The sequence below is a fragment of the Crinia signifera genome, chromosome 6, assembly GCF_055691185.1.
Source record: "Crinia signifera chromosome 6, ASM5569118v1, whole genome shotgun sequence".
NCBI lineage: Eukaryota > Metazoa > Chordata > Amphibia > Anura > Myobatrachidae > Crinia > Crinia signifera.
In genome coordinates this window covers 257,809,203-257,825,648 of record NC_139222.1, presented here as the reverse complement: position 1 = coordinate 257,825,648, position 16,446 = coordinate 257,809,203, and the positions used below count along the sequence as shown (strand labels likewise).

The window sequence follows — 16,446 nt, the reverse complement described above, 5'->3', positions numbered from 1 at the left end:
GCAGCTAATCAGGATTGGTGGCTCCTGATTGGCTGCTGGACCACAAGCTCCTATCAGTTCGCGGTCAAGCGGAGGAGTTGAAAATAGCGGCAGACCTGCTTTGACTATACAGCTGTATGTCATTGCTTTAAATTGTGTGCGGCTGGCGGCTGCCGGTCTCACTCCACCTTGACAATGTGGAATGAGACCCTCCCCTTGGCAATGAGCAACTCACTCCCCCTTGGCATTGAGCATTAAACTCCCCCTTGGAAATTAGTATTTATCTCCCCCTTGGCAATGAGCATGTATTCACCCTTGGCAACAAGCATGAAGCCTCCTTGGCATCGAGTTTGAAGATCCTGGCATCCAGCAAGTACCCCCTCACAATGAGCTTGTAGGTAAGCAGCACTGATGTATAAAATATGTAATGGGCATCATGGTGTGTGGTATAATGTCTGATGGGCATAATGGTGTGTGGTATAATGTGTTATGGGCATCACGGTATATGGCATAATGTGTAACGGGCATCACGGTGTGTAGCACAATGTGTAAGGGTCATCATGGTGTGTAGCACAATTTGTAACAGGCATCACAGTGTGTAGCATTATGTGTAATTGGCATTATTGCGTATAGCTTTATGTGTAATGGGAATTACGAAGTTTGCTAAAATGTTTAATGAGAATTACGTTGTGTGTAATACCACGCCCCTTTTTTGTGATGCCAGGCCACCGTTCCATGAGGCCACACCCCCTTTTTGCCATGCACCTTCGCACAAGAGTCCCGCCTACGGGAGTAGTTGAATCTGGGAGCAACCATTACCATATTTCCAGATTCGCCAGTGCTTTCAATGTCATATGGGGCCTACACACGGTGCAATTTCAGGGCATTTTCTAAGCAATCTCACTAGATCGCTTACATAATGCTCCTACATCGCTCTGTGTGTAGGCAGGGATGGATTAAAGCAGGGGCAAAAGGGATCAGTGCCCCTGGGCCCCCCTCTAGCTAGGGGCCCCCTGTGGTTGGCATGTATTTTTTGTTTAGCTAAAGGTTTTGTGCATGGGAGTGGGGTAGTGCTGCAGCTTCCCCTATCTGCCAATGTGACAATGATTAATCATCAGGGCCCTTAATCTGATCGGTGCGGCCAGAGCCGATTATGTGGCCAGGACCGTGCGTGCGAAACTCCACCTTCCATACGGATCGCCAACTCCGTCCGTATGCGGTAAGAAGCTGGCCGAACGGACCGCACGTGTATTTTTCATGGAATACGCCTCCTCCATCTAAGGGAACCTCCCCCATCATTCGATGGTCGCAGACCATCGAATGCAGGACCGAGTGCTCCACCAGCACCCGCAACCTCAGACCACACGGACATTTTTCCGTGCAAAAGCAGGGATCTGGGCGGGCAGCTGACATCCGGCGATGTCATATGTCCGCCCCCTACACGTGCGTCACGGCCGCATTACCATACGTACGCCCAGCGTTTTCATGGGAACTCCCATGAAACGCGGGGCGTATGCATATGGTAATGAGCCCAAATAGCCCTTCACGCCCCTCTCCACCCCCTGTTCGGAGTGTTCACATATCATGCGGGATTTGGCCATACGCCCCGCTCGCACATGCGCAGAGACGCCTCTGCACATGCGCAGACACAAAACATCGGCGGGCCGAAAGCACGCGGATATATCCGCACCGATCAGAATAAGGGCCCAGGAGTCAAGGCACACTGACTGCACAAGTGTGCAGTACATTATTGGGAGTTAACCCATGACACTTTGCACAAGAGGGCAGAGTCTGAGAGGTTTGTGCTGAGCTCTGATTGGTGGAGCTCATTACATGCTTCTCAGGCCCATGGAGGACAGCAGCAGTAGCCTAGTTATTATTATTATTATTATTATAATTTTATTTATAAGGCACCACAAGTGTTTTGCAGCGCCGTACAAAGGAACAATACAGGGAGACAAAGCTTGGCGTAACATTGAATAAATAACAAAAAATACAGTACAAATAAAGAGTGCCACAGATCAATACACATTACAGCTTAAATGTAAAGTAAATGTAATCCAATGATGGAGATGAGTATGCAGACAAAGATGGTCACTGAGTGTTGGAGTAAAGGAGAGCTGTGAGTGAAATGTGAAGAGAAGTGGGCTTTGACAACAGGAGGGAAGAGGGCCCTACTCGGAGGCGCTTACAATCTAGTAGATGTTATGAGATGGTTGTTAATTAGAGGCAGCGCTGACCCTGTCAGGGCTCCTACAGAGTAAGGTACATAGGGACAAGCACAGGCTTTTCATGTGGTGTATATATATGTTTAAATTTATCACCCCCTGCAGTTACCCATTAATCAAGTTTATACTGCTTTTACTGTGTGTTTTGACAGTGTAATATTCTCCCATACAGTTTGCGGCCAGTAAAGACAAGTGCGAGGGGCCCCCCTGTCTAAAGTGCCCGGGCCCCCGAAAGGCTTAATCTGGCACTGTGTGTAGGGGCCATAGCGATAGCACTGCACGGCACCACACGGCGCTATTGCTGGATAAATCTAGTTACTCGTCGGTCAGGGCCAGTGTGTGCACTGGAGAACACTGACAGATCGCTCAGCACACATCGCTGTGCAAAGCTGAGTGCTGAGCGATCTTGCTGAGCAATCTGAGCGATCTTTATTGCTCAGATCGCTCAGCAACATCTCACCATGTGATGACCCACACACATCTTTAAGTTTCCGTCAGCGTCCTCCCCCTTTTCGGTGGATCTTTGCACTCATGAAACGGTCGGTTGCCACCCACGAAATGCCTACTTCCTGTCACACACCTTAAGAATGGCTTGAGAATAGGAAAAGTAGCAGGACTTCATCGCTGACCAACATCGCACACTCGCCTTGCGGCCCAAAGGCCCAAAGATAGGCCGCCATTCGAATTCGCAGACATGCGATTAGGTCTGATTTACCCCCTAGTGACCTACAACCAGCTCCTAACCTCTCATTAGTAATTTACATTGGATATTGTGAATACTTTCCGGTGGGGGTCGGGGATGGTCACATGCATGCGAGCTCCCATCCACTGGAGCTTCCTTCCTCGGACCCGAAACTGGACACGGCGCCCCCCAGCCAGGACAGCGCACAGCCCTGGCGCCCCCCCCGGCCAGGACAGCGAACGGCCCCGGCATGACCACTGACGCGGTGACCTCCATCGGAGGAGGTGTACGGAGGAGGCAGATGGGAGTGACGAGGACCCAGCTCAAGACGTGGCACAGGACCTGGCCGGGACAGGCAGACGCACTGCCATGGCCCCTGGCATGACCACCAGAGGCAGCGACCCCCATCGGCTCCAGGCTGTACCTAATGTACTGGAAGTCCAAATGGACAGGTCAAGATCTGTATGGACACTGTAGCATACTTGCATTAGCACGCCACTCCCTTTTTGTGTGGATCCGAATGAACGGCTTCGCTGGCCTTACAGGCGTGCCTTCGCTCCCTGTGTGCGTGTTCGGGCCGTTTGGTCGGCTGCGTGCAAATGTGTAAGCGAAAGAATCAACAAGGATAAGGGTCAGTGTCTGGGCCAATCTTTGGCTTGTGCCCTCAACTTTCTTGGTATTACACCTGTACTGACAGTTTCGTTATCTGCACTTTTGCATTCAATATTGATTTTGATATCGATTTGCATTCAAGGCACAGTGTACACATTGGATTTACTGGATCGAATTCCATATTTCCTTGCCTGCACAGTCGATTTTTCTTTTCAATATAGAGAAAATGGGAGCGCGCATCGACTGTGATGTATCGTATGCCATCCCAGTCATGGCTGTGTGATCCGGTAAATCTTTATGGCAGGCAGCCATGGCTATCTCTGGTATCAGAAGTTAAACACATACGATATTACACTTTTCAATCAATTTTCAGCACAATGGGTCAGCATAGGGTTAAAAGAGACCAAATCGCACTAGTGTATTGGCACCTTAAGATCTTAAACTCTTGATGGCTGCATGTTTCAGTTATAATTCTACCCATAGTCTGTGTGTACTAATCCAGCCTTTCATCTGTAATTATTTTATTAATTCCTGGCTTACAAATTAATTGTCAATATACTGTAGTTTTCCCGCCGATTGTAAACTGAGGTTGCTGTATTTGTAAATGCCATTTACAATTTATTTTATTTATTAATGGTACTTATTGGAAAATTCAGTCAATCTAAATAACCTCAAGATTTTTCGTAATTGAAGTGTTTATAAAAGAATAGAACGGTAATGTTAAAACTAAAAGTCATAAAAAGGTATACACTAAATTGTACTATTGTAATATAGCAGGGTCTTATAACTCACTGTTTTCTTCTAATCACAAATGCTTAATACAACGTCCCATGTTTGAAGTCTTTTCATCCATTCTGATTAAGTGCCAGCGCAAGCACCTACAGTCTCTTCTTTCATTTGTTTTGCTTTATTTACTGTATATAACAAACTATAATATGAGCAGAATTCTGAATATTCTCAAGACTGCAATTTATATCTGGTTATTTAGAGCTCTTTCATAAATATACTGTATATTATCTAATAGCTAATAGTCGGTATTATTAGCTATAAAACATATTTTCTTCTTAGGGCCTTAAATATGATTACAATGTTCTATTGTAGGATTTAGGTTTTTCACATTTTTGTGTATGTGTGTGTGTGTGTGTGTGTGTGGGTGTATATGTGTGTGCATATACAGTATTATGATTATTTATTAACAGTTTCTTATATAGCGCACACATATTCCGCAGCGATGTACAGAATATATAGCAAGTATACTCAGCATAACTAAGGATAATATGGCAAGTTAAATGAAAGTGTACAGTCACAATGAGCTCAGTATACAGCTGGATTAATGATCCGTGTGTGAGTATATTATCTGGTACCACTGACACAAAATGAAGCATCGGTATGTGTCCAATTCAGAACAGTAGAACCATCTGATTCCCATATTACAGATCACGGGATTATCAATTTATAAAATGGAATCTGGGTTCCTAATAATTTAAAGGGGAATACATACAGATGGCTGGCAGTTGGGATGCCCCGTAGCCTAACACTACCTCTTCCCATTATTGCCTAGCCCTTACCCCTCCCCCAACCCCTCAGCAGCCTGACCCTCCACCTTTGTGCCTAGTTTTCTTTTTACTGCCTATCCTAATGCCCAAACTAATAGTGACAATTGCACTATTCTATACCATAGGGGATCTATGTATATCTTTATGTGCTCCTGTACTGTTTCATTAAGGATTTATCAATAAATAAGTATTAATATTTTTACTATAGAAGTTACTTTAGTCCATATAAATCATTGTATAATATTGTTTGGGTAATTGCTGCCAGATGTATCAGTCCAGTACACTGCGCCGTCTCCTGTAATTCCCGTTACATGTGAGATGTGCGCTGCGCACAAAACAACAACCACAGTCATTTATGTGTGTATCGTCATGGGCTACAAGCAGGAATCTGCGAGAGATACATCCTGACGTTCCTGAGTCCTCCCCACGTCATTGAACCAACCCCTGTGTAAGTAACATGGAGAACATGATCTGTTAATAATACCACATGCAGCCAGCAGACAAATGAACACAATCAGAGCAATTTGTTAGAAAATATTTATTGTTTCTCCATTCATTTACTCTGTACTGTATTATGTAATGGGCAGCTCTCTCTGCTGTGTTGCGGGTATTCGTAGGTAGAACAGTCAGGTAGATAGTTTTCAGTTGTTATAGTGAATTGCCGACGTTCTCATCTGCAAGCCAGCAAAAATAGAAGATAAGAACAGTTATTTTTAGAATAGTGACAAAAAGATTGTGTTCCGATGAGTCCCTTCCAATCACTATACACGCACAGAGCTTGTTCCCTCCAGTCACTAAACCAGAAAAACGGGTACCCCTCCCGGCCCCCCAGAAAGGGCTGCAACCCCCTCGGATACCAGTGGCACCCCCCCCCCCCCCCCGAATCCCCCTCACCGGAGCGGTAAATTACCGCTATTTATGGATTTTCTGGGAGAGGCGGGGCTAAAAATGCAAATTGCATCAAAATCTGATTCCACCAGTCACTACACATACAGCCTGTTCCCCCAGTCACCACACACAGTCTAGGGAAAGTCTGCAGGGAGGAAGTGTTAGGTCAGGCTGCAGGGTGGGGTGTGGGGGGGTTAGGTTATTGTACAGGGGTTAGGATAAGCACTAGTGGGGATTGTTAGGTGAGGCTGCAGGCAGGGGGTGGGGTTAGGTGATTGTACAGGGCTTAGGATAAGCACTAGCTGTGGTTGTTAGGGTCAGGCTGCAGGCAGGGGGTGGGGTTAGATGATTGTATGGGGGTTAAGATAAGCACTAGCGGGGATTGTTAGGTCAGGCTCAGGCAGGGGGTGGGGTTAGGTGATTGTACGGGGGTTAGGATAAGCACTAGCTGTGGTTGCTAGGGTCAGGCTGCAGGCAGGGGGTGGGGTTAGGTGATTGTACGGGGGTTAGTATAAGCACTAGTGGGGACTGTTAGGTCAGGCTGCAGGCAGGGGGTGGGGTTAGGTGATTGTATGGGGGTTAGGATAAGCACTAGTGGGGACTGTTAGGTCAGGCTGCAGGCAGGGGGTGGGGTTAGCTGATTGTACGGGGCTTAGGATAAGCACTACCGGGGATTGTTAGGTCAGGCTGCAGGCAGGGGGTGGGGGGTTAGATGATTGTACGGGGTTAGGATAAGCACTAGCTGTGGTTGTTAGGTCAGGCTGCAGGCAGGGGGTGGGGTTAGGTGATTGTACGGGGCTTAGGATAAGCACTGGAGGGGATTGTTAGGTCAGGCTGTGGGGGGAGGGGAGGGTTATGCTGCTTCAAGGGCGGGTTAAGCCATGTACAAACAGGGCGATTTATCTAAGCGATTTTGACTACATCATTAAAATCACTTAGAATGTGTCCTTGAATCACCCCGTGTGTACACAGTGGGCGATAGCAATGCACGGGCCGCGTCGCTATGGCCTGGCCAAATAGACAGTGCAGGTAAGAATATTCTTGTTAGACGTTGCAGTGTGTATTCTGCTGCACACACGGGCTGCTGCTGCCGGGGATGGCTGCTGCTGCCGGGGATGGCTGCTGCTGCCGGGGATGGCTTCTGGCTTATCTCCGGCAGCGGCTGGGAGATTTTGACTAAGCAAAATCTCTTATCTTCCATCTACAGCCCGTGGGTACACCCCTTCAGAGTTGGTAGGGGGTGCAAGTACCATTACCTGTCCGATGTCCCTCTTTCTGGTTCCCTCCTTTGGGATGCTGTTATTGTTAACCTGACCACTGACATACAGATACCTGACCACTGGTCATCCTTATGTATCCCATTCCCCCACTTACCACACACACACACACACACACACACACACACACACACTTACAGGTTACCTCCAAATCAAGAGACCGCGGAAGCTAATCAGACATAGGGGCCTAATCTTAGACCCGTCAGTCAGGTGCACTACTAAACCGCCTTTGCCCCTGTCAAGCTGTGCCAACGCAAGGACTGCCATGCATGCCCCTATCCATGCCAAATGCCCTAAGCCAGTGAAGGATGTAGGGAATGGGTGTTTTGTATCAGTAGGATCTGGCTGGTACGTTGATAGCCTGGCAGCTAGATTTTTTGTACCAGCTTCAAGCGGAACAATTATTTTGCTGGTAGAGCCAGGTAGAGGGAACTGTAAGTAGTCCAAGCGTGATGATACATACATGTATGACTGTAGCGTGGTTCTGGCTATGTTCCTCAAAATATTGTCAGTAGCCGGCAGCTTCTGATGCTGGCCACACATCAGACCAACTTTCCTCCAACCATCCAACTAGTTGGTTGGATGGAATATAAACCTGGTACTGGATAGGAGCAAATGTAATTTGTAATTAAGTAATTTGTTTACCAAACCGGAAAATGGACAACAACTGTCAGAGGCGTAGCTAGGGTGGAGCCGGTGGAGCATCTGCTCCGGGCGCAGACATGTCACCTGGCGCCGGAGCTCTGCCACCGGCTCCCCCGCCCTGCTCGCCCGCTCCCATGGGCAGCCGCCAGGCACCTTCTACCACTGTGCCCTCTTGCGCCCTCCCGTGTGTCCATCCATCCGTCCGCCCGCCCTCCCGTGTGTCCGACTCCGTTGCCTGCCGCCTTCCCCTGCACAGTGCACACACTCCTCACTTCCGAGGAGACAGACGCTGGAGGTCATATTTGACCTCTAGCGTCTGACAGGAAACACAGCACTGCAGCGCTGTGCTCCCTCAGGCGCAGATCCAGAGGAGGGCGAAGGGGGCATGGAGCAGCCAGCCCCTGCCCCGCGCAGAGTATCCTCCAGGCAGCCACAGCACACTAGCTCCCGGCAGCCTGGAGCAGCCAGCCCCACACAGTGTCAGTGGCTGGGTATTGGCCAGACCACTGCAGTACAATGTCTCCCAGCAGCCTGGAGCGGCCATCCCTGTGCGGTGAGTGTCAGAGGCTGGGTGTCAGCCCGACGCGGTTAGTGTCGGTAAGCCTCCCATCACTGGGGGGACTGGGAAGGGGAGGCATGGCAATGGACATAACCCCTTGGCAACAAGCATTAACCCCTGGCAACAGACATAACCCCTTGGCAACTAACATTAACCCCTTGGCAATGAGCATTAACCCCTGACAATGAACATTAACCCCTGGCAATGAACATTAACCCCTGTGCAATGAGTATTGACTCCTGGGCAACGAGTATTGACCCCTGCCACTAAGGGGATGCAGTTACAATCCCGGCGGTCGGGATCTCGGCGTTCAGAATCCCGACGCCGGAATCCCGACCGCCGAAATGCCGACACATTCTCCCTCCGTGGGTGTCCACGACACCCCTGGAGGGAGAATAAATTAGTGTGCCGAGCGTAGCGAGGCACCGGGCCCACTGCCTGGCGAGCGAAGCTAGCCCGCAAGGGGGGGCGATCCACGTCCCCCCCTTGTCGGCATTTCGGCTGTCGGGATTCCGGCGTCGGGATTCTGAACGCCGGGATCCCGACCGCCGGGATTCAATACTGAATCCCCACTAAGAAGGTAATTTGCAATTTATTAGAAGTTTTACTGTGGTTGGCATTGTGGTGTAGCATAATGTGTGCAGGATATTGTGCAGGGGCATTAGACTGTGCAGCATATTGTGCAGGGGCATTATGGTGTGCGGCATAGTATTGGACAAATTTTAGTAGCTCTCCGGGAGGTTTTTTTTGTCTTTTTTTTTTTTATCTCGAGTAACTCACACTCAAATAAGGTTGGAGACCACTGCTCTAGCCTCTCCATCCCCACAGCTGTGTCTGTATTATGCTCCCATACCTGCACCCACCCCACATCTGCCCCTCTGATAACTGCAGTAACTCGGCACCCACTACTCCCCCACCCACACCACCAATCATGGGCATCATGTGTGGCCTTATGTGTAATGGGCATTATGGCACGTGGCTTTATGTGTAATGGGTATTACAAAGTTCGCTAAAACATGCAATGGGCATTACGGTGCATGGTATAATGTTACGCTGTGCCCCCTTTTCGCCACGCAAGGGTCCCACCTACTACAAATCAGGGGGGGGGGGGGGCGCAAAACATGCCCTTGTTCCGGGCACCGTGGAACCTAGCTACACCACTGACAACTGTCTCTTAGACAATGTACTGTAGTTGGACCTATTTGATTTAAACAATTTCACTGACTGTTTTTGTCCATTCTCCTGAGTTTGTGAGCAAATTGCTTATTGGGATTTGCCGCCATACAGTACCAGATTTTCAGGCAAACCAACCAACTAGTTGGATGGGTGGCGGAAAGTTGGTCTGATGTGTGGCCAGCATTAGGGAAGAAGCAATTGGATATACATGTCAGTGACTGGTGCTCATTGTAGGTACTGTGGCGAGCCTAATAACTCTGAGTAATATTACACACATTCAGCATTGTAGGTAACCCCCTACATCAATGGTGTATTTAGTACTATCCCTGCCTAGAATATTTCCCCATACGTCCTCATGGAAGACTCTGCAACTCCAGGTAAATCAGATAAGAGATGCTGTAACATAATGCTCTCACCTGTGCTGCAGGGATGGTTGTATTCTGCAATTGCTTGTTCATCTGGAATATAATAGTACACAGCTGTCAGTCCCATGTTGTGCTGTATGTTACTGAGTAACTACAATCATAACGGGGAAGGTCTCTACATTTGTTATAATTGGGCTGGAGACTGAAAGTGCAGTAACTACAGATTGTAAGATAAACCTAATATTTCATTATTACCTGTCTCATAGTAATCATACACCTTCACTGTGGCTGGTTTTAGGTCTTTGACCTCAATTTCCTGCACCACCGTGAAGGAGAGATCCACTGGGGTATGTCCCATCTAAGGAGGGAGAGAGCATATTATAATGATGAAAGGCAGACAGTAAGTTACTGACAGCTGTGACAGACAGGGATGTTAAAACAAAGCTTAAGTATTGTGGGAAATTGGGAAGAAGTATGAGATGTTATTGTGTGCAGTGATTGCACACTCAATAATAATAGAGAAAATGACATTGGGGGTTATTCTAGTTCATTCTTTCTGACAAAATCCTTCTTAGATGGACAAAACCATGTGCACTGCGGGTGGGGCAGATGTAACTTGTACAGAGAGAATTAGATTTGGGTGGGGTTTTTCTTCAAAGTGAGATCTATATTGCAGTGTAAAATCATGCAGTCAGTATTTTCCCTGCACAGAAACAAAAAAACTCATCCAAATCTAATTCTCTCTGCACATGTTACATCTGCCCCCCTGCAGTGCACATGGTTTTGTCCATCTAAGAAGGATTTTGTCAGAAAGAATGAACTAGAATAAACCCCATTGTGTGAAACAGCAAATAACCAGATAAACCAGGTCTCCGACTCCTACCAGCGGGATTGGTCTACATACGGTAGTAGACAAGAGCACATCCAATGGAAGGGAACCCTACTCCTGTGACTACTACATATCATACCTCATTCAGATACAAAGTCACCATGTCCGCCTGGATGTCGCTTCTCTGGATTACTTTGTCTTTTTCCATCTAGGAATAGATAACGGCACAGGACTGTATAAGAGGCATTTACTGAAGCACATTGTACTGTAGATCATTCTGTTGATATCTACTATATTAAAAAGACAAACATACTTTAATCAACTTTCCTAATTTTTGTGAGGGTTATGGTTAGGGGTGCGGTATATCTCAGGGTTGCCGACTTTTAGATTCTCCTCTCCGGGAGAAGCCCGGAGAGGAGACTTTCAGCAGCCATTCGGGGGGCGGGGCTTGAGCATGACAACATTAAGCCCTGCCCCCAGGATGTAAAATAGCCTAATTCACGGATCTCCCAGGAGGGGGTAGGGCTAAAATGACGCGATTGTGACATTTTAGCTCCCACCCCTCCTCTGAGACCCGCGGATTGAGGCATTTAAATGCTGTGATTGGGGGGCGCAGTGCGGGTCCCCCTGAATCTGGGAGGGTTGCCCACCATTCCGGGAGGCTTTTTCGGGAGACTCCCAGCCATTCCGGGAGGGTAGGCAACCCTGGTATATCTCACAGACAATATTGAAAGGTCAACACCAAAAGGTCGGAATTAGGGTGGCCAATCCTGGGACATATTTTCAATCCCGAATCCTGGGATTGGCCTCCTGCCAGGGGAGAGGGCAGATAGGGTGTGCGGGGACTGGCGAACAGGATGTGCGTGGCTCGGCACTGCAGGCATCACAGCCAGAAGCACAGCACAGGGGCTGTCTCAACTTCTCAAGGCTGCAAGTTTCACAGCTGGGAGAAGAGACAGACAGTAGCCGCCTGGCGTGTTCTGCTGCCGCCACTGCCCGGTACAATTGCAGCATCTTGGTGTGGACCGATGGAGGAATGCGGAGTGGGCGTGCAGGTGCGTGGCATGACCTCTAACATCTAACATGGTTTCCAGGCAGCCTCTGATGTGTAGTTCAACAACAGCTGGAGTATCAAGATTAGCCATCACTGACCTAGACACTGTCTTTCAGCCATCCAAATACCATTGACAGGAGAAGGCTACACTGGTCCAGGGGAGACGGCTCCAATGTGTCCCAGGGCAATCCCTTTTTTATCATCAAATTTGAGTAAATATTTACTAAGCTTTAGAGAATGAAGAAGAGAGATTAACTACCAGCCAATCAGCTCATAACTGCCATTTTATAGGATGTGTTTCAAAACTGGCAGTGAGCCCTGTATCTCTCTTCCACCGTATCACTCTCCAGGCCTTATTTTACCTCTAGTGACATGGCTAATAAATAGGATTAGGTTTCAATATCTGTTTTACCTCATTTGGGGCCTAAGGAGGTACAGAGTGGTGTAATGTGAGAACGAGATGTCCAATAACACAAGCTACTGAACATAATGCTTTTTTGGTGGTTACTTAATGATACAATAAAATACAACACATTTTTAAGGAATACCCATAAATATTATGCACCACCCACGTATACGTATGAGGTCCCCCATTTTCACTGTAAATCCAGCCCCCCGAAAGGTTTCTATGGGGGCTGCTAATATGCAGTGTTTACCAAGAACTTGGCCTTGTTAGCTATTGCCCTCTTCAGGTGGCACCTGTCACTACTGTATCATGCGGGCTATACTTTGCATTATTTACCAGCAGCAATGGCTGCTTGCACGTTTAGTAGTAGTGGTCAGGATCCAAACCGAGGTGTATAATGATAGCATTGGCAATTACTTTACTTTTACTTAACAAAGTGATGGGATCATCCTATCAGAGTCTTAGGATGTGATATACTATAGGGTACATTGTAGTAAAATGTAATGATTTATTATCTTGATAAGCGGATATGACTCAAAGGGGCCTATCCAGTATCCAGCTTGCTGCTGGTTGCAGTGGTGGATAGTTTACTGTCCCCACAATCTGTAACATTGCTACTGGAGCAGAGATATTCCCGCAGTCAGCCCAGCTTTGTGTACATGTGAGACCACAGGTCACTCACCGCGCAGGCAGCACAGGAAGGAGTGGGCTCTGGGAATCAACACCAGCTCTGAAAGCTTTAAAATTTCTACGTTTGTTAAATACTACGAGGGCATATCAGGCCCCTAATAATGACTATTGCAGATGACTTCTCAGTGACTGACCATCCTTATAGTGCTCTTCACTGGGATCCATCCAGACAGCATCTTCACCTCAATGACGGCCATATTTGAAGTTTCCCGGGACCCTGTATATCTGCAGGAGCAATAAAAGGACATTATAATCTACATTCAATCTAGTTATTCACAACTAACAGTTTTCTCTACTTCCAGAATGCACACCTGAAACATTTATTGTGATCGTTATATTTTACAGTACTTGCTTTGCGCTAACTTATTTAGAAAAATGAAAGATAAAGCAGATGTATCAAGCTTCAAAAATTGATAAAGTGGAGAGTCATAAACAACCAGCCAATCAGCTCCTACCTGTCAAATAACAGGTTGGGTTTGAAAAATGACAGGTAGGACCTGATTGGTTGGTTGTTTATCACTCTCCACTCTCTATCACTTTTGGTTTGATACATCTGGCCCATAATCCTACATCTGGCCCATAATCCTATATACCAAACTCCAAAGGTCTCTAAAGGTGCCCATACACTGTGTACAGCCACCCGATTCCCAGCGAGCCTACATACGGTAGTAGACAAGGCATGATGGGTACATCTAATTTGGGGGTCCACATGCAACATATAAATGGTAAAAAGTTATGTCAACCTTTTGTCAATGTCAACCTTGTGTATTACAACTAGGGGTGCTATTCAAGGGGTCAGTGGGATCCGCGGATTTCGGTCATTTTTGGCCGGGATTTCAACACCAGCAGCGCTCGGCTCAGAGGCTGCTTGGAAAACATGCTGTGTGGCTGCGCAGCATGATGTTAGAGGTCATGCCACGCACCTTCCCGCCCATTCCACTTCATCCACCAGTCCACGCCAACATGCTGCATTTGTGCCGGGCAGTGGCGGCAGCAGCAGAACTACTGTCTGTCTCTTCTCCCACAGCAGGGAGAAATGTCCACTGTTTTTGATTTGGAGACAGATTAAATGTGAGTAACAAAGGACAGTTCAGAGTCGTGGATGACCCCTAGGCAACGAGCTTGTGGGGTAGGGTAGATTGTCGTGTTGTTATTTAGTTATCAGGATGGTAACTGTTTTTGGCTGGTGGGAATAGAAGTAATTCCGTTTTGGAAATGTTGACATTGAGGTGGCGAAAAGACATCCAAGATGAGATGGCAAAGAGACATTCAGAGACTTGGCCCAAAACCACTGGTGATAACTCTGGGGTTGATAGATAGATTTCAGTATCATCCGCATACAAGTGATACTGAAATCTGAAAGAGCTGATTAGTTTGCCAAGAAAGGAGGTATAGATTGAGAAAAGCAGAGGACCTAAGACTGAGCCTTGCAGAACTCCAACTGACAGAGATAGTGAAGAGGAGGTAGAATTAGATAAGCGAACACTGAAAGAGCGATCAGATAGGTAAGATGTGACCCAGGAAAGGACTGTATCATTAAGACCTAGGGAGTGCAGTGTTTGTATGAGAAGAGTGTGATCAACAGTGTCAAACGCAGCAGAAAGATCTAGAAGAATAAGTAGTGTGTAATGGCCTTTAGACTCGGCAGTTACCAGATCATTCACCACTTTAGTCAGTGCTGTCTCAGTGGAGTGTTGGGAACGAAATCCTGACTGACGCGGGTCTAATAGGGTGTGAGAGTTAAGAAAGTGTGTGAGGCAAGACTAGACAATTCTCTCGAGTAGCTTGGAGAGGCATGGGAGCTGAGAGATAGGACAGTAGTTAGAGAGAGAGAGTTAGGGTCAGAGAATAGTATAATAAATAAAGAAGTATAAAGTACTCACGTAACATTGATAAGAATTTCAAACTTTGTCACTCGATCCTTCAGACAATCCATTCTTGTAAATGATTTCACAGTTAATAAGAAGGTGGCATCTCGTTTGGGTGGAGGGACGTTGTATCTCAGGACAGTCTGTTGGTTAAGGACAAATACCCAGAAAAATGCAGATAAGAATGTAGGTATTGGGGTAAATTTACTGAGATGGCAATGCTATTGGATCAGATTCTACTAATTATTTATTTAGCACCTTCTAAAAGATAGATAGAATCTGATTGGTTGCTATGGGCAACATCCCATCTTCAATAGAACTGTCATCTTGGTGGAGATAGTGTAACAAGAGTGTTAATGTCTACAAAGCAGTAGAAATGTCCCCTCCCCTCCCCCTCTACCCTTATTATTTTTTGTTGTTTGTCCCTTCCCGTGTCTTTATTGATGTATACTGATGTATTTTCTGAAAATCTGCAATAAACAATTTATAAAAAAAACATAGAATGTGACAGCAGATAATAACCACTTGGCTCTTTTAGTCTTCTCTTCTACACACACACACACACACACACACTTACACACTTACACACTAGGTTTAATTTTTGTTGAATGGCAGTTTACCAGTATATTTTGGAATTGTGGGAAGAAACCGAAGTACCCAGAAGGAAACATACACAAGGAAGGGGAGAAAATACAAACTCCACACAGTTAGGGCCATGGTGAGAATCGAACCTGTGAGCTATAGTATCTTAACCATTATTAGAACACTTGGGGCTGGTGCGGGGTGAGTACATTGCCAGATTGCTCATTATATGTTGTGTGATTTTCCTCTGCACAATTCTGCCTCTGCCTAGTTTATTGGATGGGATGGTGGTTTCTAAAGCTGGGCATACATAGCGTGAGATGTACGAAGCAGTAAAATGTGGTAAAACTGCTGAAAACATTCAGTCTTCAGAAGTTTTCCGCAATCCCCATATGTATCAAGCTCCAGAAAACAAAACTATCCGGAGTTTGTGCTTGATAGGCAACACCATCGATAGACTGTGTTGCCTCTAGAAGCCCACAGGCTCTTTACTGTAATGAGTCCTTAGAGAGGGATCCATAGAATCCATCCCCATATACAGTACTCAGCAGGCCGCACATGTGCAGGAGTGTGCATGGCTTCCGGAAAAGTACTGAAGGGAAATCTAATGTTATCCCTTCACTTCTTACACACCACAGGAACGAGCTCCTATCTCTCTTGGTGTATTTTAACATATTTGGGCAAACCTTCATACTGTATCTTATTGCTGCAAATAGAGGCAATAAGGAATAAGGACCCTATAAATAATAAATAAGCTTCATCCACCCTACTGTATGCAATAAAGGCAGACAACAATATTTAAAAAAAATTCCCTTGAACTTCAGAATGAATGATATACAGTAGTGCATACACACTGAGGGATGTCAACGATAAAGACTTTCTTTCCCACTGACCATCTTCTTTTATGATAACAACCCACAGGAGCGCGCATCATTATAATTCATACACACAGAATATGCATGATAATATCGTTAACGATATCAGTGGCGTAACTTAAATTTGTGCGCCCCCCCGGCCCAAAAAAGTTTACGCACCCCTCCCCATCACCAC

At 46.6% G+C, this 16,446-nt stretch overlaps 1 protein-coding gene across 1 annotated transcript in view; it reads right to left on the bottom strand.

Moving 5' to 3' along the window:
- Positions 1–5,577: 5,577 nt before the first annotated feature.
- Positions 5,578–16,446, bottom strand: part of LOC146009246 (alpha-2-macroglobulin-like) — a 115,396-nt gene continuing 104,527 nt past the window's right edge. Inside the window, exons 31-36 of the mRNA XM_083149413.1 lie at positions 14,830–14,957; positions 13,081–13,171; positions 10,936–11,004; positions 10,223–10,325; positions 10,019–10,060; positions 5,578–5,731 (exon numbers count right to left, since the gene is read on the bottom strand). Of these exons, the coding sequence (XP_083005539.1) occupies positions 5,706–5,731; positions 10,019–10,060; positions 10,223–10,325; positions 10,936–11,004; positions 13,081–13,171; positions 14,830–14,957 (459 nt within the window). The 3' untranslated portion in view covers positions 5,578–5,705. The remainder of the gene's footprint in view (positions 5,732–10,018; positions 10,061–10,222; positions 10,326–10,935; positions 11,005–13,080; positions 13,172–14,829; positions 14,958–16,446) is intronic.